Raw genomic sequence first — 27,860 nt, 5'->3', positions numbered from 1 at the left:
ATACTGCTGGAGAGATGCTACATACATGAGTGTGTGCAGCTCCATACCAAGACGTATTTGAGCACGAAAAGATCAGAAAAATCATAATTCAAGTTCTGACAAAAAATCCACCAGGACTCAGAAACGGGGAGACATTTCTAATGCGTTCAGCCAAGCTGCTGTGCCTCACCTCGCGGGCAGACCGCCCGCCCAGCTGCAGCCCTTCACCAGCACCTCAGCCGCCTGCCTCGGCCCAACGACTGGCGCCGCGCTTCGGCGGACCGCCTTCCCCTCAGGAGCGAGGCCCGGCGCGGGGCCGGACTCCTCCACCTGCCCCGGGCCGCGCAGCTCTGCACCCTCCTCGAACGCTCACGGCCCGGCCGGGCGACGAGAAAGGGCCCCCTCGACCCCCCGGGGCCGCCATTTCCCGCAGGGCTCTCCCGCCCCTTCCCCTGAGGCACCGGGAGGGAGCGCCCGCGGGCGGTGGGGAGACGGACGCCTCGCTCCGCCCAGGCGGCTCCGGGCCTCCCTGCGCGGGCGGGGGCGCGTCGGCCGGGGGAGGCGGTGCCGGGGCGGTGAGTCGTGGTGGCGCGGGCCGGGGCCGGGGCCGGGGCCGGGCCTCGGCCTCTCTCTGCCGAGGGCCTGCGAGGGAAGTGGCCCCGGGGCGGGCTGGGCTGGGCCGCGCCGGCCCGCAGCCTGAGCTGGGGGTGCGGGTGGCCGCGTTTGTTGGCTCTCCGAGCGGCCGGGAGCCGGTGTAGGGGGCCCGGTGAACGCGGAGTGGTAACGGGCAGGGGCGTCCCGCGGCCGGCCGGCCCCCTCCCGCTGAACGCGGGGCCTGCTGCCGGTGCGGGCAGGGGGGTGGCTGGGGCCCGGCAGTTCCAGGCCTTTCGTAGTTTGTGCGGCAAAGGCGGAGTGCTTCAGGTGGAAAAGTGCGTGGGGAGGCGGCGTCAGCGGAACGTGTGTGTGATACAGCGTGGCTGCATGGCACAGCTGCTCCATGAGGGGGAAAAGTGAGGGGAAAAACCCGCAACTTCATCCTTCCCCTCATTCCATACTGTAAAATTTATTTCTCCACGCTCAGTTTTCTCTGTTCCATGTAGATTATAGAAGAAGAACTGGAATAGAATCATAGAATCATTAAGGTTGGAAAAGACCTCTAAGATCACAAAGTCCAACCATCAACCCAACACCACCACGCCTGCTAAACCACATCCCGAAGTGCCACATCTACACGGTTTTTGGACACCTCCAGGGATGGAGACTCCACCACCTCCCTGGGCAGACTGTTCCAATGCCTGACCACTCTTTCAGTAATTTTTACTGATCTCAAATCTAAACCTCTCCTGATGCAACCTGAGGCCATTACCTCTTGTCCTATTGCTAGTTACTTGGGAGAAGAGACCAACACCCACCTTACTACAACCTCCTTTCAGGTAGTTGTAGAGAGCAATAAGGTCTCCCCTCAGCCTCCTCTTCTCTAGACTAAACAGCCCCAGATCTCTCAGCTGCTCCTCCTTAGACTTGTTCTAGGCCCCTCACCAGCCTCATTGCCCTTCTCTGGACACACTCCAGCACCTCAATGTCCTTCTTGTAGTGAGGGGCCCAAAACTGAACCCAGTACTCCAGGTGCAGCCTCACCAGTGCCAAGTACAGGGGCACAATCACCTCCCTACTCCTGCTGGCCACACTATTCCTGACACAAGCCAGGATGCCGTTGGCGTTCTTGGCCACCTGGGCACTCTGCTGGCTTGTGTTCAGCTGGCTGTCAACCAACACCCCCAGGTCCTTTTCTGCCAGGCAGCTTTCTGGCCACTTCTCCCCAAGCCTGTAGTGTTGCATGGGGTTGTGACTGAAGTGCAGGACCTGGCATTGGCCTTGTTGAAACTCATACAATTGCTCTTGGCCCACGGATCCAGCCTGTCCAGATCCCTCTGCAGGGCCTTCCTGCCCTCAAGCAGATCGGCACTCCCACCCAACTTGGTGTCATCTGCAAACTTCCTGAGGGAGCACTCAATCCCTTCATCCAGATCATTGATAAAGATATTAAACAAGACTGGCCCCAAAACTGAGCCCTGCGGGACGCCGCTTGTGACCAGCTGCCAGCTGGATTTAACTCCATTTGCCACAACTCTCTGGGCTCGGCCATCCACAGCCAGTTCTTTACCCAGTGAACTTACACCTGTCTAAGCCATGAGCTGCCAGCTTCTCCAGGAGAATGCTGTGGGAGACAGTATCAAAGGTATTACTAAATTCCAGTTAGATAACATCCACAGCCTTTCCCTCATCCACATAGAAGGAGATCAGGTTGATCAAGCGGGACCTGCCTTTCATGCACCCATGCTGGTTGGGCCTGATCCCCTGGTTGTCCTGCACATGCCTGGTGAGCGCACTCAGGATGAATTGCTCCGTAACCTTCCCCAGCACCAAGGTCAGGCTGACAGGCCTGTGGTTTCCAGGATCCTCCTTCCGGCCCTTCTTGTAGATGGGCGTCACGCTGACAAGCCTCCAGTCATCTAGGACCTCCCCTGTTAGCCAGGACTGCTGACAGATGATGGAGAGTGGCTTGGCCAGCTCCTCCGCCAGCTCCCTCAGCACTCTCAGGTGGATCCGATCCAGCCCCATGGACTTGTGGGTGTCCAGGTGGCATAGCAGGTCATTAACTGCTTCCTCCTGGATTATGGGGGTTTATTCTGCTCTCCATTGACTACTAAATGTTGACTACTTCAGTGCCCTTAATAAGAATACCCTGAGTCCAGCAATTTTAGCAACAGTTCTCTTGGCTTGACATGTCATTTGTTACTTTAGGTGGTAGGGAAAAAAGTTTCAGAGAGGCCTTGGTAAGATGTCACTCTTGCTTTCTCTAAAGGTTTCATCCTCCACATGCATACACAGTCTTTCAAAGGCTTCGGAAAGTTTGGTTGAGATGTAGCATTTTCTAGGTTTGCATTTCCAACAAATATTAAACACAACACAAATATAGCAGGTTATTGTTTATGTTATTGTGATAGCTGATGGGCTTGCAGTGTTTCTAGTAAGGTTCATTGCTGAGACTGCACAGTAAAATGAGACTACTTGTTACATGGAAAAAATGCAGCAGCTTAAGGGGTCTGACTGTAAGTCTTTCAAGCTCAAACATTGTTTTTATAGAGGTGGTATAACTGAAGCTCAAAAATGGAGGGATGGCAGCATTTGGCCTTTAGTTTCAAAGGGGAAAAAAAAATCAATTCATTACAAACATGTAACTTCTCATAAAATGCCCCGGTGGTCCAGCAGCATCTGAAGTCAGGGTACTGTATGACCGGGAGGCTGGGCAGCTGTGCAGGGCACGGAAGACCCTGCACCTCAGGGGCTGTAGCTGTGCTGGAGTGGTTATGAAGCACAGCATGAGCTAAATGATTGTTAGTACACAGATGTACTCATAGAGTCCCCATGGCAAAGTGTAACTATGTCTTCCAGGCTAGTTTAAGTCACCAAATTTGAGTTCAAACCAGATTAGCACCCAGAATGTGTCTTCCTCCCAGCCCCACTAAAAACATTTACTGTGTTGACCTTTCTGGTAGCCTTCCTTGCTTCTCACTCCCCTAAAAAAATTGGAAGCTGCAGCAGTAGCTTTTTATCTTGTAGATGGGCGTCACAAAAAAAAAAAGTTATCTTTTTTTCCCTAATGTTCATTTTCCTGTTTTCTCTATGAGTATGATAGCCTGAATTACAGGAGGACTGACAAGCGTGAATGCTTCAGAGCACTGACAATTAGAAAGGGATGATAAGTGTTCCTAACTGTGAATTTCTGAGTTTAGCAGACACAACTCCTGGCCAGAAAGTTGGTGGCTGGCTCCAAGATTGAAAAAAGAGACATTGATAAGACTAAGAAAGAAGAAATTAATACCTCTTCATTCACCCCCAAAGACCAGTGCATTTTATGTGTTTGAAGAACTTGCAAGTTTTTAAGAGAGTTGAAACAGGGTTTGCAGTACGTCTGTAGCTGCCTGGCACTGCGGTACAGGTTTGCTGCTCCTCATGCTGTGTTGTGGTTTTGTACGATTGCCTCGTGTCAAATAATGGCTTGTCAAATACCACACTGTCTTTCGGTACATCATGGCGTTAATGCTAGAAGTATTTACAACTGTTAATAATTTTTCTTACAAATGTTGCACATTAGTTTCGCATGTAAGGTTTGCAAGTTTTTAATTTCATTTTGTTATTCCTTAATACAAAATGAAACAGGCAAAGATACGCATGTTTGTCCCTCTGTGCTAACTACTGCAAGTATTCGCAGTGTGCTGCAAGAGTAATCCTGTCTCTGACTGACTGGGAGAATAGCGCTATTGTTATCGTCACATTTTAGGACAGTATCAGCATGTTACGTAAGTAGTTTCTGGAAGTATATACGAGGAGAGAATTAGAGGCCTTCACAACCTTTTTTATTTCATGTAGTTATCAAAGATTATATCAAATATGCTAAGTGCTGTTATTACAAGTAACTTAAAATGTGTTTACAGGTCTTTTTAAACAGATATATTTCTTTTGTGCCTTTCAGGGTATCTGCTGACTAGTGCCAAAAGATTTAATTGCTGTTTATTTTCGCTAGTCCTCAGGCCAGAAGAGTAGAGCAAATTGCTAGTATTTCTTCTTGTAAAGGAAGCATCAATGAATTGTATACCTGCAGATTGCTAAATGCAATGGGATTACAGGGGTATTATTGAGGGTCTAACTAAGTTAGCTACAACTCAGTACTCTGTGAGAAGACCCTAATTTCAGAATTGAGACTGAGTTTGTAGCAATGGAATAAGAGAAAGGCAAAATTAATATACTTTTAAAACTTAACTCATTCAATGAGGCATCCTTAAAAGGGAGTATTGGTTGAACTTTTCTATTAGTTTACACTGAAAGTGTAAAGAACTCTGTCTTATTGAACTAAATCCAGTCTTCTTAATGAAAAAGTAATATTTTACTTTGATATTGAATTACCTTCTCTACTGTCTGCAAGGTTTGCATGGTATTGTTTTAACAGGCAACGGCATTCCTTTGTTTCTAATACAAATAGTATAGTTTTTTTCTCTTTTGTTTTCTTCTCCTTTTCAGGTAGCAAAGACTGGGGAGAAGCAGGGGTTATCTATTCTTTAATGAGTAAACTATGGAAAAGAAAGTCAATAATTACACTGCTGTGGCTACTGTGTTTCTGATAGGTCTATGGGTTACATATTTTTCTCTTGCACATTCCAGTCAGTTTGACAATGTCATGCAAAATATATGTTTAAAAATAAGTTCTGGAAGTACCAGCTCTTACTTCTTTTTTATAGTTATTGATTAACAGGGCACATTATCTCTGGTCAGTGAATGATCTGTTACTCCACACAGAACATCCTTTCTAGCTGTCTGTTTTCTGCCATGGTAGATATTTGATGTTTGCCAAGCCACTGTGGCAAAACTTAGTGTAGTTATATAAAGTGCATAGGCCTGCCTCTCCAGTGTGACTGGTGATCTTGATTATTTCAGTTTCAGAATACCTGGTTTGAAACACTTGAAAATGGAGACCAGTTTTAAAGCTGTGTGACTTTTTAAAAATTGGGCTCTTTTTCTGTTCTGTCTAAACTGGCAATTGTAATAGCAATTTTTATTACAGAAACCCATTTTCACAACAATTCTAACACAGACTTGAACCTTGAATTGCATTTAGTCTTAATTGTCATTCAAGGAAAAGAAGATCAGTGTTGTCAGATAGCGGAAACCTGCCTTCTAGATGACATTCAGAAACATTTTGAAGCCGTGTCAGTAAAAATGTTTCATCCTCTATGCTTACAAATGTGATAAGGTAATAATTTACTAGAACTTATTTCAATGAAACAAAATCACTGAAGGGAAGAGAAGGGGATCTTACCTTTTAAAATTGCTTAGTGATGTGTAGAAACTAATTCCTGGAATCTCTGAAGTTTTTTTCAGGTCACTTATTTACTATGCAGGCATGCTTTTTGCTTCACGAAGCTTCTGTTGCCTTGGCATTAGAACATACCAACTACGAACAGATTTGCTTTCCAGATCCATCAAACTTTCAGCCTCTGCAGTAAGTATTCCTTCAGTTTCATAGATAAAACTATTTCATACGATGTTTTGGAGTCATGCTAATTTTGCAGTGTTGCCAATATATATGCATTAGCTGTGTTTTCTTTGTTTCTTGTTACATTGATCCAAACATTGAGTATCAAGAACAAAATAAGATATTTGAATCAGTCAACTATTTAACCACACTGGCATAACAGAAGTTGGTGATTATTGCTTTGTGTATCCTATTCAGTCACATCTAGCACAGATCAGGCCAGAAGGATTGCCTAATTGGTAGGGCACTACAGCTTGAGAGACAGGAGACAAGTTCAATCCCAGCTTTATCACAGACTTTTGCTAAGACAGTTGATTTCTCTGTATCTCAGTTTTCCTTTAATGAAATGAGAGTAGTGGTGCTTCTTGATGCCGCAATAACAAGGGGTATATAAGTACCTCAAACTTAATTTTATGCAGGATCTTCTCAATTTCCCAGCTTAACTGCTTATAAGATTGTGTAATTTCATTTTAAGTCTTCCAGTTTTGTTGAGAGAAAACAGAGCTTTGCAACATGGTAGGTGGTTGGAGGTCACACTCTGTGTTGCATATAGAACACTGGAATGTAAATTGTGTTGCCAGGTCAGAACAGGAGTTCATTTAGTCAGCAACTTGGGTCAACCAAGGCACATGTCAGATCCTTCAAGACAGAAGTTCAAACCATTATACTGGACAGTTGTAGCATTTTTTGCCTATATGAGAAGTTTCTTTTAGCATGCAAGCCACCTTGAAGGTCAGCTTTTGCCTGAGTCAGTTTTTCGTATGTTGTAAGTATTTGTGTTCTATGTAATGAAGTTGGATATTCTCACTAAATGTGCTGAAACCTAATCCTGGTTTATTTTTGATTTTTCTTAAGATCTTGGCTTCAGTTGTAGTTTTTGACATTGAATTCCACAATTTAATTATGCACCTTCTAAAAGTATTTGCTTCTATCATTATTAAACATATTTCTATTCAGTTTAATCTCAAGTTTCTTTGTATTAGGAAGGAAAATAAATATGAGCAGCACCTGATTTTCTATCAGGTGCTTTCCCTGATAGGAAGTGTTAGGGAAAGCAGGAGGTCAGAGTTAGAGCTTGATGAGGACATACCTGTCCTGCTTAACACTGGTCTTAAACTCATGGAAATGTTAGAAATTACTTGAAGATTATCAAGTGATGACATAACTCGGCTGAAAGAAAAAAAAGTCTTAAGAATAGTCACGACCTTCTGGAAGAAAGAATGCTACTTAAGGTATTATTTTAAAATGTCAGTTACTTGGTTGGCTTTCTCAAAGTAATAAGGTGGACCTGAACCCCACTGTAAGCTGAATCTGTGAAAACCTGCAAACTAATTCATGTCCAGCTATTCTGTTTTAAAACTAGTTTCAAGGCAAAAAAAAAAAAAAAAAGGAAGACTTGAATCATTAAATATTTAAACTTAAAATTGTATGAGAGCTGTAAGGTGAAGGCTTGTTTTACTTGTCAATACATTTCTAGCTAGGAAAGGTTACTTAATGCAGTTAAGATTTACATTATAGTTAATTATGAAAGTCCTGTAGTTGATAAGCCTTTAGCTTTTAGCAAATTGAAACAATTTCAAGAAGACCTGGACAGTGGAACAAATTTACCCATGGCAGCATACAGAATTCTCATTATTAACTGGAAAGATTCAAGGTGAGACTTCTTACTCGTTGTAGTATGAGAAGTAGTCTGGCATGTGAAAAAAGATGGGAGGGGGGGCTCAGGCTAAGTAGTACCTGTGTTATTTGTGTTTATATAGTAGAGCCAAACATCAGTCATATTTACCAAGACATTGTCCTGGTTTAACCCCAGCCAGCAGCTAAGCACCACACAGGTGCTTGCCACCCCCCTCAACGGTATATACTGAGCATGATGTCATATGGTATGGAATATGGTCAGTTTGGGTCAGCTGTCCTGGCTATACTCCCTCACTGCTTCAGTCATTATAACATGGGAAGCTGGAAAGTCCTTGACTTAGGATAAGCATTACTTAGCAACAACTGAAAATATCAGTATGTTATCAACGTTATTCTCATACTAAATCCAAAGCACAGCACTATACCAGCTACTAGGATGAAAATTATCCCAGCTGAAACCAGGACATGTATTTTTAAATTGGATTCATTTTCTAAACCGTATGTGTTTTTTCAAGTAGATGCAGTACAGATTACCTAGTCAGAACTCCTCTTTGACTCTCTCTTGTTCTATGTCAAGAAATACAACTTCATCTGCCTAGTTATCTTAATGGTTTTCTTCCCGAGGACAAATAAAAGGTCCCGTGCTTGATTCCTCTGGTGTTTGTCACTCCTAGATGAGGTCAGAATCAGATCTGTAGAGAAGACATGTGAACAGAGAAGTATCTGTTTAATTTTATAGCTTCCTATTCTTCAAATCATTACATACATGGTAACTTCATTACTGTAAATAGGTTGAGTGCAAACATGTACCTGCATTATGTTTCTACTGTGGGTCATTCCCATTGATTTAAAATTGAAACTTGGAGTGTAATGGAGTGTCTGGAGTACCGTGGGACTATGTAATTCCTATGTAATTTTTTTCCAGTATCAAGCTGGTTTACAAAGATAGAAATGGGCTTGCACTTTTTTGTTTGCAAGTAGAAAGAAATGGGTTTCCTCCCTAACTTTTTTTTCTCTTTTTCACTTAAAAGTACCACAACTATCAATAACTTTTTCTCTGCCTTTATAGAGAGTACTCATTGAAAGTCTATACTAACACAGTTTTCCAAGACCTTAATCGAAGGTCTGAATATACAGCAAAAACATGTTCTAATGTGGTTTTGCTGTGCTGTAAGTAAATACTTTGAAGTTTGAAAAGTCTGAATGAAAATAGGAAATGTCTGTGCTATTTTCCTCCTACCCATCAATTTAACAAATAAAATTACATCGAAAATGCATGCTTTCCAAACTGGATTGAGCAGGAATTGGGCTAGAAATAACACAGTCTTTAAATTGTTAGTGTATCATAGAAAAGAAAAAGAATGTAGGCACTCTATTTTTTTCTTTCTTTTTAGGTCATATTTTAAAGCTGTTGAGCTAAATTATGCCCCTGCTCCATCCTTGCTGAAAGTTCAGTGGCTTTAGGTAATTATGAATGAGAATTTAGGACATTTTTGTGTATTTTCTTCTTAGTCTGAATTCAAGCTATTATAGAAGCTTTAATGAAAGAACATGTCTATAATTTTGTGTAACTACTGAATTCAGCTGGCAATGGTATATTTGAGACAGCATGAAGGAGGGTTTGTCATGCAGAATTCAACAATATAGTACTTTGTCTTTCTTAACAAAACCCTTCTGTCTGTATATTTTGATCTTGCAGACAATGGCCTTCAGACACAAAAACACAAGACGAATTGAAGGCCTTGATAGCAATGTGTGGTAAGTAAAAGGAAAATATGTACAAATTTCAGAAAATGTCTTTGGCCTGTACATTTTCTTTCGAAACTGATAATTATTGCCAACAAGAAGGTACATAGCACTTGCTGTCTCTGCTGAAATGTATTTGGCACCTGTTTAGAAGTAGTGAACCAAATTCTGTTAAGGGTGTGAATGAATTCTTATTCTCGAGCTTTAAATATTAGGCTTGGGCTTTTCTTCATCTAGTAAATTATGTAAGACAAGTATAACTCTTGGGCATGGTAGTATAGCTGACTTTCAAATTTAAATGTTAATTTTGTTGAGTAATGTATTTTAATTACACTTGATTTGTGTTTACCAGATGAGTCAGGTTTCTTTTTAAAGCCATTATACTTGTCTTTATAATTTAGCTCATTATTTTTAATATACTTTTTTCAAGGTATTAAGTTGGCCTTAAAGCAATATTGCTATCACTGGTAAATGTGGAATTTCTTTAGTTGGTGGAAACACTATTTTGGGCTTACATTAGTTGTGTGTATATACACCCAAGGTGTTTTGATCATCCAGCTTCAAACTAATGCAATTTGTATTTGTTTTTGACAGAACTGTGATGCTATGTGGGTTTTCTTGTTTTGTTTGTTGGTTTGTTTGTTTTTTAATCTTGTTAACATTTGGGTAGGGAGGAAGGGGTAAAATGCAATGCTCACCTGTGAAGAGAGGAAAAAAAAATCGTTCAAGAATTCTCACTTTCGTATTGGGCAGGCTACTAGGAACAGTTAATGAAGAGCCTGAAAGTCTGTTGCCTAAAATTACAAAAAAAAGCACTCTGAGGTGGCTGGATAGTTTAAATTACACCTTCACTTGACAGAATCTAGCCTTTAAAACATATAATGTGCCTGTTCTAATTAGGTCTACTTCATTTTGCAAAGAGGGCAGTGTTCTATTTCTGCCCACATCCAAAGTTACTGTGTGTTTGTGCGTGTGCGCATCTGAGCACAATTCTGCTGGCAGAAAAGTTATTCTGCAGGTGCAGAAAGTCACCCTTTTATTGGGTTTCCTCTGACTCCTATGGTTACTTACCATTGTCTCAGCCCCCGCCTCTCCATGTGAGCATTTTACTTAAACATGTTTCCACTGCTGTGAATTTGGCAAAGTTAAATACTTTTTTATTGCCTTTTAGTGCTAATGAAGAAAAAGATAATTTTATCTGGTATGTTAACTTTAAGATGTTTTTTCCCTTTAGGGTTGAATTTACAAAGGTGGCAGCAGATCCCTCAATTGTTAATCTTGGTCAAGGCCTTCCTGATATTTCCCCTCCTAGCTATGTCAAAGAAGAGCTTGCAAAGGCAGCAGCAGTTGACAAACTGAACCAGTACACACGAGGCTTTGTAAGTACTGTGGACATTGAGGACCCAAGTTCAGTGGAGAACATGCCACAGGGAAAATAATGACTTTCCTTTAAACTGGTTTTATCTGTAAGCCATACTGTTATGTCCCAAATGAAGTCGATCTAGTAGCCTTATCTGTTACTAATGAACATCCTTTGTGTAGGCTTCTTCAAGACAGAATCCTTCAGCAAGAGCAAAATGGTAGAGCACGTCTGGGATGGATTGTCTTCGAAGAGTCAGTTCACAGTTTAAAGCATGCAAATTATACATTTACCTCTGATTTTGGTCAGTGTAAACATGAATCAGATAGGGTAATGGTAGAATGAGAAAGAAATACTTGACACAGTGCCTCTAGGATCAAGAAAAGATTCATCCGTAACGTTTAGTAGATTTCAGTGGAGATTAGGAAATGATGAAACCAGTAAGTTTTTGCCCCTGGAAGATAGTCACTACCCATTCCGTAAGATGGCTTGTAGAGTTTATGTCTTGAGCTGGGTGTGAGTGTGTGGCATTTATCATTGTCCAAGACAGGATATTCAACTGGACTATTCCTGTTTTATTATGACCACTTCCTTGTCTGGTTTGTCTGTCTTTTATTTTGTGGTAAAGATAAACCATGTTGTCCAATTGAGAATCATGTGTCAGGATTGCTACAAGACCCCAAGGAGTCTATCTAATATTTTTCTAGATGACCATGTTATGCAACTGTCATAGAAAAACATTGTATAGACTGGTAGGCCAGCAATTGTGTTGGTAATTGTGGCATCATTGTGTATATATTCCAGCATAACTTTTTGCCTATTCTTTGAGAATCTGCATGAAGTGACAGGGAGCAGCAGTGGCCAGCAGGTCCTCAAAGGAGAAGCTGTCACAGCGAGCAGGGTGGAGAACTCACCAGCCAGGGCCCAGTCCCGCAGCACCTGAGCAAGGCAGGCCCAGAGCTGGTAGCTGAGGTCAGCCCGGATCACCAGGCAAGCTTCTGGTGGTGAGGTGGCCTGAGGTCAAGCCTGGAAGTTAATCCACAGGTCAGGCCCTGCAATGCTAACCATGGTTAGACATAGCCCAGCGATCACTGGGCAGGTCCAGGGTGACATGGCAGGTCTAAGGTCAAGCCACAAAATCAGTCTGCAGGTAGGGGCCAGGTTCAGCAGGGTCTATGGCCAGGTGTAGGCATGGCTGTAACTGAATTGCAGATCAGCAACCCTGCTATGTAGCACTTCCATGGAGTCCAGGGGCACTGCTCTGGGTAGAGGCCCCAGGTGGGGCTGGTCAGGGCCAGTAAGGCCTACTAGGGCACTCAGGGCCCTGGCAAGAACAGAAAGAAAAAAAAAAAATCCCCAGTGACTGTAGTCTCATTCCATTCCTCTTTGGGTCATTTTGTTTAATCATCTTTAGCTGTGTGCAAAGACTCTCTGCAAGTATGAGATAGATATAGATATATATATATATAAAAACCCTGTCTCTGTATATATAAACTTGAAAGTACAAAGCAATTATTTCGTGTTGGACACCAGCAAAAGATGGCTGGGATTTAGTGAACTTCTGGGCTAAGCATCAGTGTGTTCATCACCCATTATAAGGTACCTGAAAAGTCTTTGCTCATCAGACAGACAAGGTTTTGGAGGAGCCTTGGTGTAAGGGGAAAGGTTACAGAGAGAATGGGCTACAATCTACCTTCTGACAAATACTCACAGACTGATTCTCTAAAACAATTTGCAAATTAAGCATAAATGCAATTTTCCCAATGCTTGCAATTATTCAATATTTACTTCTGTCACTATATTCTTTATTTCCAAACAGTTTGATAATTCCCATGATAATTATGGATGTTGGCAGATATATTATACTGTAGACAGTAATTAAAGAGGAATTTTTACCAATATTCCCATCTTCAGCCTTTGCACTTCCTCTACAAACTTCTGCACTTTTAAAGCTTTTGAGCACAAGTATTTGTGGTTGCAAATATGGGAGAGATGAGTATGAATGATGCACATCCATCTGATAATTGAGACATTGTCTCAACTCTCTGTGGCAGTTGGACCTCTCACTGACTGTAGGGCTATGGCCTGTAGTGTGGGCTAACGTGACTTGGGTGTTGCAGCATTCCTGTGTAGCTGACACACTGATGGCAAGAAATGGCTGTCATTTGACGACTTGTAAGCCTTAATTTATAGTAATGTTTTTGTTTACAGAAAGGTTCATCATTTCGTGCCTTGTGTGTAGAGGTACGATGTTTAATATTGTAGAGTAGGAATAGTGTTATATGGTTGTGTTTTCTCAGGGAGCTGTTTTTTATTTCTACCAAATACCCAAAAAGAAAAAAGGTTTTCACAGCAGGAAACCTGTATTCTTCCTGAGTCGACAGAATTGTTCCTTCTTATTTGCATATTGTATATGATCTTTGTTGCATGTTTGTTTTCTTGTTCTTTGCACATTTTGACAAGAGTACGTTAACTGCCATGTCCCTGTAGGGGACACAAATGGTGAATGGTGCTCTGAGATTTGCGTTACGACTGTATGAATCATCATTCTGATCACACATGAGGTTTATCAGCAGTATATAAACAGAATAAAAAGATTCCCCTTGCACCAAATAATTTTTAGTGGAAAGATAAGGAAGGAAACAGAAGGAACTTCAGATGGAAATATGGGCAGATAGGAAAGAGGCTCTAGAGGAAGTGAGGATGAATTGGTGCCAGGGTGTTCCCTTCTCTCATCCCGTCTCTTGACCTAGCTCTACTATAGGCTACCTGGAGCTATCCTGAGATGTGATAATAGGATAGAAATTAAAAAGCATCAGATATACAAAAATAATTTCCTAGCAGATACAAATAAATTGAAACCACTTTTCTTCCCTAATGTGTAAAAGCTTTAAACCATGCTACCTGTTAACAGCCATTAATATTGGGGGCTTATCTTGTATTTTTCTATTTCAAAATGTATTATTTTGATATATGTTGAAAAAAACTCAAACATAGCCTTTGTACATTGTCAGGAATACACCAATCAGTTGCATTTGTTTTCTTTGAACAGGGACATCCTTCGCTTGTGAAAGCCTTGTCTCAAGTGTACGAGAGAGTTTGTGGAAGAAAGATTGATCCTCTCACAGATATCCTGGTGACCGTGGGGGCTTATGGATCTCTCTTTAGTACAATACAGGCATTAATTGGAGAGGGTGACGAAGTAAGTTTTTATTCTTAGTATTCACATATACTCACTGAAATGAGAATTTGCCTGGTTTTTATTCATCAACTTTTAAATACAAGTTAATGTTGGGGCTTCTTTCTGATCTCCATTCATTGGATTTGTTACAGTTGCACATCTGACAAAGTTTCAGAAGCTGTGATGAGGAGACTATCCTTTGGACGTCTTCCTATCATTGACCACCTTACAAAGCCCTTTCTTTCATAGTTATGGTACCTGTAGCAGTTTCTTTATCACTGTTACCATTAGGTGACACAGTACGCACTGAGTTCTTATTTGAGAAAACTTGTGGGCTGTTGTCTGCAACAGAAGACTAAGGGTGGCGCAAAGTATTGTTGGTGTTTGAATAACCATTGTGTGTCAAGTTCTGTTTTGGACCATTGCATGGTAGCAGCATAAGTGGCAGGAAAGTCCTTTAAAGAAAGGATTGTTATTTTACTGTGCTAGCTGTGATGGTGTACTTCACTACTGATGTCTGCCTTTTTGACAATGATATTAAAAGTCATTTGGGGGGGATATTTGTATCTGTAGTGGAAATGAGTTTTTTGTGTTGTCATGCATTTTGCTTTCAGTGTTTTGTTGGTTCCACTTGTATATTGTATTCTCATCTGTATCTTTTCTTCCTTTTCTGTTGCTCTGATACTCACTTCTCTTTTTTTGTAACAGTTCTCTGCTATTAGCCTTTGGGATTTTCTTTTGTTTTGCTATTATCTAGCCTCTACACAATTTTCCTTGAATTTGTCCTCTCTTTCTACCTGAAAATTTTCTTCTGATAAAATCTGAGGACTTAAGCTGTTCTTTTGAGATTTCTAGATTCTTGGAAATCATGGAAATTCATGGGCAGAATTAGGGCAGCTGTGCTGTGGTTTAACAATTTGCATTTGCTGTCTCCCATGTTTGCATCTTTGCCTTCCACCTTCAAATCTGTGTGCAAGACCCGAACATTCCTAATATTATATCTTAGTAGTTGTAATATGTAACTATAGAAGAACAGCCTGTGTGTGTTGTCAAAAATGAGTCATGCTTATCATACTTAGACTGAGGAATATTCTGCAACGTTAGATCAGGATAGAGTGCCAGAAACACGATCCAAGTTATACCACCAAAGTAAATCTAGAAATATGATGGTATCATGCATGGTAAATTCTCCGTTTCTGATACTGATGATTGTAATTTCAGGTAATAATAATAGAGCCGTTTTATGACTGTTATGAACCAATGGTAAAGATGGCAGGTGCAAAGCCTGTTTTCATCCCACTGAGATGTGTGAGTAGCTTTTTAAAAATTATTTATCATATAAAGTTTCTCATCCATACTTAATACAGTTTGATGAACACCTTCTAGGCGATGCTTTTCTGTATAGTTTTTCATAATATTCAATTACATAAAAATGAGATAGATTGCGATAGTGTAAGTCTGAGACAATGACAATCCAAAGCAGATAGAACTTATCAGTGTTGGAGAAGGTGGAACAATGTTTCTCATTTACTTTAGTTTGTACATTCTGAAAGCTGATCAAAATTCCTTTTTTGGATGTCATCAGAGAATGTTTTCAGTGCAAATAAGGGAAGGAGGATCACATATCAGTGCAATTTCTGTATCTGCTGGTTTTCAAAAGATTTGGTTTCTGATCCCTTCAGCAACTCTGACAATGACAGAATGTGATTTCCTTTCCGATACCCGATTCCTAAATAAGGAGCGATCATGCATATTTGCTATACATACCTACAAGAATTACTGTTTCCTTTATTGATAAAAAGGAATAATTTTGGTATAGGTTAATTTTCAGATTGGTACTGCTGGCATTATGCTGCCAGCTTGCAGGGATTATTCTGGATGCAAAGTGTCGATCCTGTTACTGTTGCCTTGGGTAACTGGCAGCCTTGCACGGGGAGGGCTGAGTGGCTCTTTAGGCAGGATTGTTGCCTGAACACCGGGAATTAAGCACCACATGGGGTGACAAAACCTCTGGATTGAGTGCTCCCTCAGTAAGTTTGCAGATGACACCAAACCGGGCAGGAGTATTGATCTCCTTGAGGGTAGGAAGGCCCTGCAGAGGGATCTGGACAGACTGGATCGATGGGCCGAGGCCAACTGTATGAGTTTCAACAAGGCCAAATGTCGGGTCCTGCACTTCAGTCACAACAACCACATGGAACGCTACAGGCTTGGGGAGGAGTGTGGCCGGAAAGCTGCCTGGCAGAAAAGGACCTGGGGGTGTTGGTCGACAGCTGGCTGAACACAAGCCAGCAGTGTGATCAGGTGGCCAAGCAGGCCAATGGCATCCTGGCTTGTGTCAGAAATAGTGTGGCCAGCAGGAGTAGGGAGGCGATTGTGCCCCTGTACTCGGCACTGGTGAGGCTGCACCTGAAGTACTGGGTTCAGTTTTGGGCCCCTCACTACAAGAAAGACATTGAGGTGCTGGAGTGTGTCCAGAGAAGGGCAACGAGGTTGGTGAGGGGTCTAGAGAAAAAGTCTAAGGAGGAGAGGCTGAGGGATCTGGGGCTGTTTAGTCTGGAGAAGAGGAGGCTGAGGGGAGACCTTATTGCTCTCTACAACTACCTGAAAGGAGGTTGTAGTGAGGTGGGTGTTGGTCTCTTCTCCCAAGTAACTAGCAGTAGCTTCAAGTTGCATCAGGGGAGGTTTAGATTGGATATTAGGAAAAATGTCTTCCCTGAAAGAGTGGTCAGGCATTGGAACAGGCTGCCCAGGGAGGTGGTGGAGTCCCCATCCCTGGAGGTGTTCAAAAACCGTGTAGATGTGGCACTTCGGGATATGGTTTAGTAGTCATGTTGGTGTTGGGTTGATGGTTGGACTTTGTGATCTTAAAAGGTCTTTTCCAACCTATGATTCTATAATTCTGCGATTCTATGAGACTGTTCCTCTGGATGCCCTCCTTGTAGGGACGTTTTGAATGATGAGGTTCCTCCAGTTATTTTCTGTTTCATGCCCTTGTCCTTGGTCTGGCCTGCGCTCTGTAATGTGTAGGTGTCAGAAAGTTAGCGTGGCTGTGCTCTTTGTTCTCTCTAGCAACTGGCCCAAACGTCTATTGTCCTTGTGTAATACCACAGCAACTCCAGAGCCTTGGTGGTGCAGATTTTTAACTCTTTGGCCATTTTCATATGGACAAGGAAGAGGAAAAGACCTTGAATCTTTCCATTGGTGATCAGTCTTTCCAGCCAAGCATGCACACGCTTGTTCTAGTGTCCGAGAAGGCCATAAACTCTCCTGCCATGTGACTGGGCTTCCTGCATTACACATTTTTACAATCAGCATGTGTGCGACCAGATCCTGGCAACCAGTTCCTGGGGAGGCTTTAAGACATGCGGTGGCCAGGAGAGGACAGCCACTGTCATAATAATTTACCTTGCTCTTAGCCTCCCTGCCTGTTCCTAGAAGTGCCTTCTCCCAGGAGAGCAGGACAGATTGGACAGGTTTTCAAGTATGGTTATGAAAGTGTCTGAGGTGATGTTAGGCATCTCTGTTTAGGCTGTAATGTGTTAGATTCAAATAATGCATAAATTTTTTTTATAATTTTTTTTTTTTTTAGAAAAACGATGGAAACTCTGCATCTAGTGCTGATTGGGTCTTAGATCCTGCTGAACTTGCAAATAAATTTAATTCCAAAACAAAAGCAATTATTCTGAATACCCCGCACAACCCTATAGGCAAGGTAAGAGTTCTGCTTTAACACTACTGTAATTTCAAAGTATACCTTAAATACTATGATTAATGCATTGTCCCTTACTTTGTTGTGTCCCAGGTGTTTACGAAAGAAGAACTCCAAGTAATAGCTGATCTCTGTGTTAAACATGATACCCTGTGCATCAGCGATGAGGTGTATGAATGGCTGGTGTATAAAGGAAATAAACACATTAAAATAGGTACTGATTTTTTGTGGCATCTTAGAAGTGGTTGTGGAATGACATTGTAAATGTGCTTTTTGGAGACAGTGGTTGCTGGAAGGAGCTCAGACTTCAAGCTTTGACTATTTTACAATGTTTGAACTCTAAGGAGGAGAGCACCTCCCTTTTCTGAAAATAAGTTTAAAGAATGATTCCAAATAGAATTTCCAAAGCTCTTAAGTGACTTTGGAGCAGATAGCCGTAGAAACTAGTGGGATTGATGCTCATAAATGAGTTATGATCATCTGAAAATCCCATCCTTATTCAGTTACTTTGTTGGCCATGACAAGTACAATTGCTGTTTGTGTATGTATATTGGAATGTGCTTTGCTGAAGAACTAATAGAAGGAACAGTGATTAAAACTTCCTTCTAAAGCATTGTAGAGATAATCAGTGAGGGAAATGCATAATGAGGAACACAATTATTTTTGCTCCACTGCTTACAAAAAGCAAAAGTATAAAGGTTAGTCCGGAGATAGTACATGAACACTGTCCCTTGAGAGTGCAGAGACTGTTAAATAATGGGCATTGAATTCAGTGAAGTAAGGTGCTGCATGGGCAGCGTGAAAGCATGCTGAAGTCTTCAGGCAGTATTGCTGCAGGGGTAAAGCACTATTGCAAGAACAAACAAGAAAACCAAATACAGTGTTATGTCCCTGTCCCTCTTGTTTTACTTCTTGATTGAAGTTTCACTGAAGTTAGTGGAATCAGTCCTACTGTCTCAGAACAAGTGAATCTAGTACAGGTATCTGAACTCCTTCTGAAGTCCTATAATGCTACAGTTAAGCATTTATGTAAAAGTTTCTAGTGTGGTGATCTTGGTTTGGCTTTGCTGATGTATTTGAGTGGCTAATGTCCAAAACTTCCTTCTTATATGTGCGGATGTTTTGTTTCTGATGGTAGCATCTTGCATGAACTGTCTGTTAGGATGTACTTACTGTAAAAATGAAGGCACATTTCATTCGTGTGCAATAGACACATCTAGTTGAGATAAACAATGAGATCAAGAGACATAACTTAGACATGAAAAAGCTTAGCTTTTCCCCTGGCTTTACCACTGGTTAAATGCTGAAAACTTTGCTTCTATGCTTTGATTCTATGGATGTAGAGTGGCAATAAAAGAAACTTTCCATTAGTGGGGTCTACATAATTTTAAAACCTAAATCTTATAAATAATAAAAAGGAAATTAAATGTCCTTCCAGTACTTACTAGCTCAGGTACACAGTTGCTGATCATACAGCTGCAGTATGTGGATTGTATTGGCCATGCATAGGCTATGAGTCTGTTTTGAAAGTGGCCTGATTTCATGGCTGTTGTGGTGCCTTCATAACGATAGCTTCTCAAAGACCTTCAGACATGGAAGAAGGGGAATATCTTGGGTGCATTCATGTGATAGTAATCTGAGTCAGTACATTGTAACAAGTTACCACATCAGCTGATCATGTGTAGCTTGTCTGTCCCAATTGCAAAGTAAAATGAGTTAAATTAAAGCTTTCTTCATGGGCTTAGCAGGTGGTTCGTGCAAATAGCTGTCCTCGGAACCAAAATCTCTGTGGGTGGTGTAGGGTGCCTTTGCAATGGCAGCAGGTCCAAACACTTGTGTTGTCAGTTACACTTTGTTTTAGTGAACAGGTGGTGAATTCTTAAGGCACAGTAACTCTATTGTTTGTTAGTATCAGTATTGTCATTTTAATGCTTCAAACCAAAACATTTGCAGTGGAACAAAAGGCATTCTGTAGTTTAGTATAGAATGTAGAAATAATGTGTAATGATAGTGCAAGTTAAAGCCGGGACATTTAGCCAGCTAGGTTTGGGTATATACTCTCTAACAGGTCGCATGATATCATCTTTAACTTTAGTGTTAAAATGACTATAAAACCTTCAGGGTAACACTGTGAACTATAACATTATTTCAGCAAAAGAAACAAGATCTGCTGTTTTTAACTTCAGTTTCTTAGATTTTTTTTTTTGAAGTCTACAAAAGATATTACAAAAAAAAAAGTGTGTTATTTCACTATTTAAAAACTCTTGTATTTCCATATTAACCTCTACATACTCCATCAAATGCAGTGACACCTTTTGTAAGAGATGCAAAAGGGATATTGCATTAATTTACAGAGTCTGATGGTGTTTCCATAATACAATTTAACAGGGGTTGCTAGCCACGGATCAGAAAATTAGTACGGTCTTTGTGCGAACACTGAAGCAGTTTTCTGTAGTGTAGAGCACTTCATCATGTTTCTCATCGTTATCTCGTTTCCATAAAACCGTGGGCCTCCTCTGAGTAATGATTAGGGTTGCGCTGGCAGATTTAGAGATTGCATCTCAAAACTGAACAAGCCTCTCAACAAGCTGTGTGCTGTCCCTGGTAACAGGCTTATTATATGTGTTAGTTTGCGCTTTGCTAGTTTTTAAATTGTAGTCAGACTTGGTTATGGTGTCATGTAATGATGTTGCCATATGGCACAGAGAGATTTCCCTCTCTATTTAAAAGTTGTTGCTTGTAAAAGCAATGGAGCCACTTCTTCCCCTGTGCCCTTTTGCTGCTGCTATTGTTTGAAATGCTGTTACATTCCATCTCCAAGGTTGAATTCCTATGACTATGTGGCAAAACAGTCTCACTAGAGGGCATTAGCCTTGAAATTCAATTCTTTTTGCAGTCTGTGAGAGTTAGCTTGGTTGCCAGTAGGAAGTGATGTATACTCTTGACCTAGCTGGCTAGAAGATGCATCTGTTCAAACTGCCTATTTGTTTTCAAGGTCACAGAGCAGTTTGGTGAATATGGGTGGGCCAACAGAAATAGGAGTTTCTTTCCTGCTGTTTGGTTTCTGTTCTTGGCAAGTGTGCTCAAAAAAATAGAACATGTGTTTTCAAGTAACTGCAAAGACTTATACCATGTCTAATGCAGATAACTGCTGCAAAAACCTCTTTATGAAATTGAGTGGCTTTATTTGGAAAATTTTTGTTCGTTGGTCTCCCTAGAGAGGGGACTTAACAATTGACAGATTCATTGGTATGAACTATATGTCTTGATTTATCTATTTCTGTTGAAAATGTATGAAGTTAAAGAGTCCAAACAGAGCTCCTCTTAAGCAGTGTACAGAAAAAATTTGCAAACTACAGGAAGAGACCTTTGCTCTGTCATCTCCTTGGAAAGGAAACAAAGGATTTTGGTCTCCTACCAGATACAAACACAGAGACAGAGATAGGCCTCCATGCGTCCCTGAATCTTTGCAGACATCCTTAGCTAGCTGCTATTGTCAGTCAGTCCCAGGCCTGTTCAAATTATATAACAAAACATAATTTCTGTACTCCGTTGGTTTTCCGATTCTTATGGTGTTTGGTTCCAGGTTAGAAGTTTTAGTAATTCTTTTCTTTTTCTGATGTCTGAGACATATGGACATTGAACTGGACAATTCTATTAAAATGGCTTGCAGTGCCTGCGTTAATGTTGTGTATGGTGCTACTATCAGCCATCAGAAATAATGCTGTCTTGAGATGAATGGGTAGTCGCTTCTTAGATCATATCTTTCTTATGAATAATTAAGCATTTTGTCTGAGGATAACTAACATGTAGTTTTCACAAACTGTGCCTCTCATTTCTGCCTCTTCTTTCTCCTTTAATTAATCCCTACCTTCTTTTCATGCCAAAAAGCATTGGCCCATATATCCTTTCACATTTGTTGCAATTGCTATAATTTTAGAATATTCTAATTGCTTGCTTAATATGCTGCAGTGAGGTATCAATGCATAGCTCTGAGCTAGGGGCAGTACAGTTTTTCTAACTACGTGGAATATGTGAGTGCACCTGTACCCAATTAATTTTATTTTATATACAGCTATGTTGCCAGGTATGTGGGAAAGAACAATAACTATAGGAAGTGCTGGAAAAACATACAGTGTAACTGGCTGGAAGGTAAGAAGAATCAATATTAAAGAGTTCAGTTATACAAGTAACAGAATGCATTTATTAGACTAAAAAATTCTCTGTTTTGATGACCTGTCTTTTGAAAGCTTCTGGCAAATCTCTGTGTCTCCAAAACATGAAGATAGCATTCAGTTGGAGCAATTACGTATCTTGAACACCCATGTATGATTTCTCTTCTTGTCTCTCCATTAATATACTCTTGAGAGAAAACAATACTAAAAAAATAAACACAGTATGATGTGTTCAAAACCGGTCAAGATTCTTGGAGAAGACATGGATATTATCTTATTTTAACTTTCCTGTTTTGTGGTGATATTTTCAGATTCTGATAATGGTATGTTTTGGAATGGTTTATATTTCTGTAAAATATTTAATAATAATATTTTGCTTGACTTTAAAGTATGTATCAGAAAGTAAACAAAAATATTTAACCATTTGGCAACTAAATTCTTTCTTCTTCATCACCTGTGTTCAAACAGAACCATGACATATATGATTCAGCAGTCAGCTTTTGTTTTATGCTCAAACCACCTTTGACACAGGAGCTTATGAGATGGAAAGATTCTAAAACAAATGGAATAACGTTCCTAATAAATGCTCAGTTTGATTTCTAACCCTTGTTATATGAAGAATTAAAAGTTTGCTCAATACCCTACGAGAGATAGACATAATTGAAACTGTACCTGTTTTCTCAAATCTAGAATTTTTTAATAGCATTGTTCAGCAAACTTTGTGTAAACCAGCTCTTTTCTTAATTCTTTATCAAAACAAATTCACTGCCAATTCTAAAAACAGAAAAACTTAATACATTGGCTAATTTTAATTCTTAGTTAATTTTTAGTACCACCACTGCTGTAAGTATAACATATGCATGCTTTCTTCCCTTAGCTTGGTTGGTCTATTGGCCCCCAGAACCTGATTAAGCATTTGCAAGTTGTTCACCAAAATACACTGTATACTTGCCCAACTCCATTACAGGTAGGTACAGATGGGGCAGAGGAGGTTATTTTCTGGTGTAGGAAAACTGTAGGCCTCGCTGTAATAAAACAATAATCACAACAATGAATTTTTAGTTATCAAAATATATATTCTGGGGTGCAAGAAGAGGAGACAAATTTGATCAGCTCACCAGACATTTAAAAAACAGTTTTGTAGATTCTTTCTTCTTTCACCTACAAACTGCTGCTTCTTGCATTAAAACATAACAATCTTATTGGCTTCCTAGCAAATACAAATAAAAGTTCGTGCAGTAAGGTCTTGTTTTACTGAGCATTATCTCTGTCTACTAGTTTCTAGTATTCTATGATACATTATTATCAATAATTTAAACTTAGCTTCAGTTTAGATTGTAAACCGTTATGTGAAGGACTGTGACTTCTGTATCTGATTAGTGCCTAGCAAATGATTGGGTGCTTTGGGTGTTGCCACAGCACAAAGTAACAAACAGATTACACACCTGGATGTAGTTTGTGTAATCTGTATGTGCAGATTTGCTTAACAAGGGCCAGAATCGAAGAAAAATCCACGTGATTTCAGTAGGAAGTGTGAGTGTCTGTGAGTTTACTGAGTGTCCATGAGTACTTTAAACATTTATTATGTTTCCAGGAGGCCTTGGCACAAGCATTTTGGATAGACTATAAACGCATGGATAACCCAGACTGCTATTTTTACTCGCTGTCTCGAGAGCTGGAAAGCAAGCGTGATCGGATGGCTCAGCTACTTCAAGAAGCTGGACTAAAGCCTGTCATTCCAGATGGAGGATACTTTATGATTGTTGATGTTTCTACATTAAGTTAGTATAAAGTTTATTAAAAAGGGTGTGGAAAGCAAATATTATAGTTAATCTGAAAATGCAACTTTCATTTTAAACTATATTCTCATTTCACGTTTGCATAACGTTGTCAGAAGTACTGACTGGGACTGAAATTTGCTGTTGGACCTTAGCCTGGGAGGTATATTTTATAAGCTTCAGCAGAGCCTTTGTTTGTGATCCGAACTACTGTCTGTGCTTTGCAAAGCTTTGGCAAGGTTTTAGGGAGGATAAAGGAGGTGAATAAAAATTTCTATTTTGAAAAGACCTGTGATTATGAAAAAGTTCAAGAGCCAAGCACCTGGCTCAGTATCCTGAGTTTGTACATTTTGTACTTTCCCCTTTCTGTTTTGTTTGTTTGTTTTTCTTAATCTGAAGTCATACCCTGAAGGCGCTTTGAGGCATTCTGATTTCTAAACACTGTAAAATGCTACCAAAATTTATAAAACCTTGTGGAAATTCAGGTTATGGTAACTTTGGAGGAAGAATTCCCACAGGAGAACATTTTCTAGTTCCACATTTTTCACTAACTAGTCCTAATGGCACTTGCCATTCACATCGAAATGTTTAAACACAGCTGGACCTCGCAGTGCTACCATGTGTCAGAAAGTTTCAGATACCCCAGTTTCACAGATGAGAAAACTGCAGTTGCAGTGATTATTGCTGTCTATGCAATAAATACACTCTTCAGTGCCTTCCACAGCTCTGATTCCTCAATCACCCAGACTTCAGGACTTCTTGGAGTACTGCATGTCTGTCTTCCAAGCTACGTGTCTGAATTTGCTTTGAATGGAAAGCAAGTGGTCAGGTCAGAACTGAAAGGTTCAGTCTGTTGGCCTATTTTAATTATTATAGTATAATTTTTTACTTATATTTGAAAATGAAAGCATACATCTTTATTCTTAACTGTAATAAAGTGCCATTAATGAATACCTTCCCAATGGAGTCTGGAAAATCTTACATGTTTGTTTTAAATCTAATTTTTTTAGATGTGGATCTCTCTGATGTAGATGAGAAACAACCTTATGATTATAAATTTGTCAAATGGATGGTAACATCTAAGGTAAGGTGTCTCAGTCATACTCCAGTTTTAGAAATGCTTTTCTATTGAAAGCAAGAGCAATGCAACCGTACTTAGTAAATAACGTAGTAGAGATATTCCATTCAAAATATTATTTGGTATTTGTAGTAACTGCTGATAATGTTGTGGCTAAAATACTGCTAAATATGCTGAAATGTACCCTGTGGGTTTGTGTTACGTCCCAGCACTTTTCTTTCAGCATGCTTAAATGCTAGTTGTACAAAAGTACCTTTGAAGTGTTTTGCCTAAGAAAAGTAATTTGAATTTAGTTAAGCCTAGCTAGTACATACAAAACTGAACTTTGTCTTTCCCTCACATGTTGGAAGGGAGAGTTCTAGAAGTGGAATAGTAAAATTATCATGCCTAAAACAGATTTGTTATATATAAAATAAGCAAATAATATTTGTGGTTTTTGTTTCAGAAGCTGTCAGCAATTCCTCTTTCAGCATTCTGTGGTCCTGAGACAAAAAGGCAGTTTGAAAAATATATACGTTTTTGTTTCATTAAGGTAAATTTATGTTCTGGGAAGACTTAAGACTCCTAAAAATCAATGCAGTAAAGAAATCTGCAAGAGACTGATTGTTACATTTTGTCCAGGATCTGCTGAGTTGGATGGTTTTAGGAACAGGAAGTTAGGTTGATGTAAAATTCAGCACAAAGTAGCTTCAGCTGTCTTTTTGCTGAGGGACTTGAAACCATAAATGTGGGTGGCATGGCTCAGAAGGGCAACTGGCAGAAAACAGCTGGGTGGGTAGACCTTTTTTAGCTTACTCTATTGATTTTTAAAAACATTCTTGACCAGTGATGACAGTGAAAAAGAATGACACCGGTACACTATCAGATAAGGTGAATTCTGTAATCCAGAGCAGAGAATAATTGTGTAGTAGAGTGGTATACCCCGTGCCCATTCAGTTTCCAACAGCGAAAACAGTGAAGAGGTCACATTCAAGTTTAGCTCACTTGCCTGAAAATACATAGGGTTTCACGTGAGCTTCAAATTACAAAAGAAAACAAAGACACAGGAAGTTACCTTGCATGTTTTTTGTGAATTGGCCAACTTTTGCAATTTTGTGAGCACCTCCTTTTCACGTATTCTTTCTCCTTTTGAATCTGTTCTTGAAAAGACTGAAAGACTTTGGGGACAGGTACATAAGCTTTGATAAGCCTGCAGCCCTAAGGTGTTTCCCAGTTGTTCTGTAAGAGTCAGCATAATGGAACATGTGCAACTGCTTAACTGTTCTGGTTGAAAGATGGGAGCCTTAGCTTGAACCAGTAACGAAGGGGAGTTTCCGCTTGTGTTACTTAGCTCTTCTGATGAGGTATAAAGACTACGATACAAATTGAGCCAGTAACAACCACGACAAAACTTGCTGGTTGTGAATGTGGCTTGCCCAGGATGAACAGCGCTAATCATGTCAAGTTAAAGACTACTTGTATGACTCACCAGGTTGTAGCCAAGCCACACAAATGGCCAGTGGATACATTACCCATATTTAGAGGGATTATGTTTAAGTAGTTCACAACATAACTTGGTTGCATGGAGATTTAAAAATCCCAGCTGTACATATGAGTATTAGGAAACTATGGTAGCATGTCTCCAATATAGAGCTGCCAAGTACATCACTGCATAAATGTCAGGCATTTATATAAGAAGTATTGCTTTCATTAAATTTAATAGTATGAATGCTGACAAAATATGTTATCTTTTAAATATATGTTATCTTTTAAATATACCTAATAAATATTTGCAGGGAATTCTTTGTGTAGTCTAGATTTGTAGCTGTAACTGTTAATGAAAAACTGACTGACAGGTATTTACAAGATACACCTGAAACTGCTGAATATTGATTTGGGATGATATAATCATGACTGCTACTCTCTTTTCAAGAACTCTGTACTTGCAGTAATAGTGATATTCCTTGTTTTGCAGAAAGACAGCACTCTAGATGCAGCTGAAGAGATCCTGAAGAACTGGAATAAACAGACAGCCTGATTTTTCTTATTAACTCTTCCATCTGGTATAATTATCTAATAGTAGGGTTTTTTATTGCAAACTTAAGAACAAATTACTTAATACAGTACAGAATGAATATGACATTGTAAATAACTTCATGCTGCCACATGCTGAGGAGTTAAAACAATGATTTACTGAAATATGTGTGTCGTGGTTTAGCCCCAGCTGGCAACTAAGTACCACATGGCCACTCACTCACTCCTCCCCTCCTGTGGGATTAGGAGCAGAATTGGAAGAAAAAGGTAAAACTCATGGGTTGGGATAAAGACAGTTTAACAGGACAGCAAAGGAAGAGAAAATAAATAATAACAGTAATACTAATAAAAGAATATACAAAGCGTGTGATGTACAATGCAATTGCTCACCACCCAAAACCCAATGCCCAGCCTGTTCCCGAGCAGCGATCCCTGACCCCTGGCCAGCTTCCCCCGTTGTATACTGAGCATGACGTCATATGGTACGGAATATCCCTTGGGCTAGTTTGGGTCAGCTGTCCTGGCTGTGTCCCCTCCCAGCCTCTTGTGAAAATTAACTCTCTCCCAGCCCAAACGAGGACAATGTGTAATGCAGCTCAGAGGTTATTTTCAGTCTTTTTAAAATCATTAACTTTTTTCCTTTAAAAAAAAAAAAATCTATGTGATTCATTTCTTTTACTGAAGGACAAAAATTTGTAGTACTGTGTGTAAAATAAATAGATTATATAGGTATTTTAAAAACTTAAAAGAAAAAAGTAGGAGGTGTTTTTTATATGAGATAGTATAGGAACTAGGGGTGAGACTTAAACATTGTGCTTTGTGAAACCCAATAGCCTGCAGTGGAGGAAAATTAAGATATGCCTCATATTAAATAATTGCAGTGACTTCCTACTGAACCACCTACTCTGTCCATGCACAAATTGCATCAGTTTAAATAAAGTGATTGCGTTAAATCAATACAGTGTTTATACTATAGGCAAGATTGAAAAGTGCTAAGTTGCGTAATTACTATTTTATTTCCTCACAATTCTTATGTGTGCTGTTCTGAAAGTATTCAGTCCTCAATAAAATGATAAAAGTGGCATCTAGAATAGGAATTCTATTTA

General features: G+C 40.1%; 1 protein-coding gene across 5 annotated transcripts; it reads left to right on the top strand.

Moving 5' to 3' along the window:
* The first annotated feature begins 481 nt into the window (after positions 1-481).
* On the top strand, positions 482-27,860 carry KYAT3 (kynurenine aminotransferase 3). Of its 5 annotated transcripts, none has more exons than XM_075424869.1 (14): positions 482-554; positions 5,940-6,040; positions 9,411-9,469; positions 10,692-10,836; positions 13,870-14,019; positions 15,220-15,306; positions 17,591-17,713; positions 17,804-17,924; positions 21,786-21,862; positions 22,763-22,852; positions 23,480-23,666; positions 24,674-24,747; positions 25,187-25,273; positions 26,696-27,860. In XM_075424869.1, the coding sequence occupies exons 2-14, from the start codon at positions 5,942-5,944 to the stop codon at positions 26,756-26,758; spliced, it is 1,362 nt and encodes a 453-aa protein (XP_075280984.1). In that variant the 5' UTR covers positions 482-554; positions 5,940-5,941; the 3' UTR covers positions 26,759-27,860. The 5 variants fall into 5 exon arrangements, with proteins under 5 accessions (XP_075280984.1, XP_075280983.1, XP_075280981.1 ...); XM_075424868.1 differs by having other exon boundaries at positions 493-554; positions 5,910-6,040; XM_075424866.1 differs by lacking the exon at positions 482-554 and adding an exon at positions 858-4,343 and having other exon boundaries at positions 5,910-6,040; positions 25,190-25,273.

The sequence above is a fragment of the Opisthocomus hoazin genome, chromosome 6 (assembly GCF_030867145.1).
Source record: "Opisthocomus hoazin isolate bOpiHoa1 chromosome 6, bOpiHoa1.hap1, whole genome shotgun sequence".
NCBI classification, from domain to species: domain Eukaryota; kingdom Metazoa; phylum Chordata; class Aves; order Opisthocomiformes; family Opisthocomidae; genus Opisthocomus; species Opisthocomus hoazin.
This window is presented reverse-complemented; position numbering and strand designations above follow the sequence as displayed.

What these genes read in the sequence shown, in the direction of transcription:
- KYAT3 (XM_075424865.1), top strand. An exon ending in ACCAGTACACACGAGGCTTT is followed by an intron (nt 10,837 to 13,869) that starts GTAAGTACTGTG and finishes TTCTTTGAACAG; the next exon opens with GGACATCCTTCGCTTGTGAA. An exon ending in TGTTGATGTTTCTACATTAA is followed by an intron (nt 23,667 to 24,673) that starts GTTAGTATAAAG and finishes TAATTTTTTTAG; the next exon opens with ATGTGGATCTCTCTGATGTA.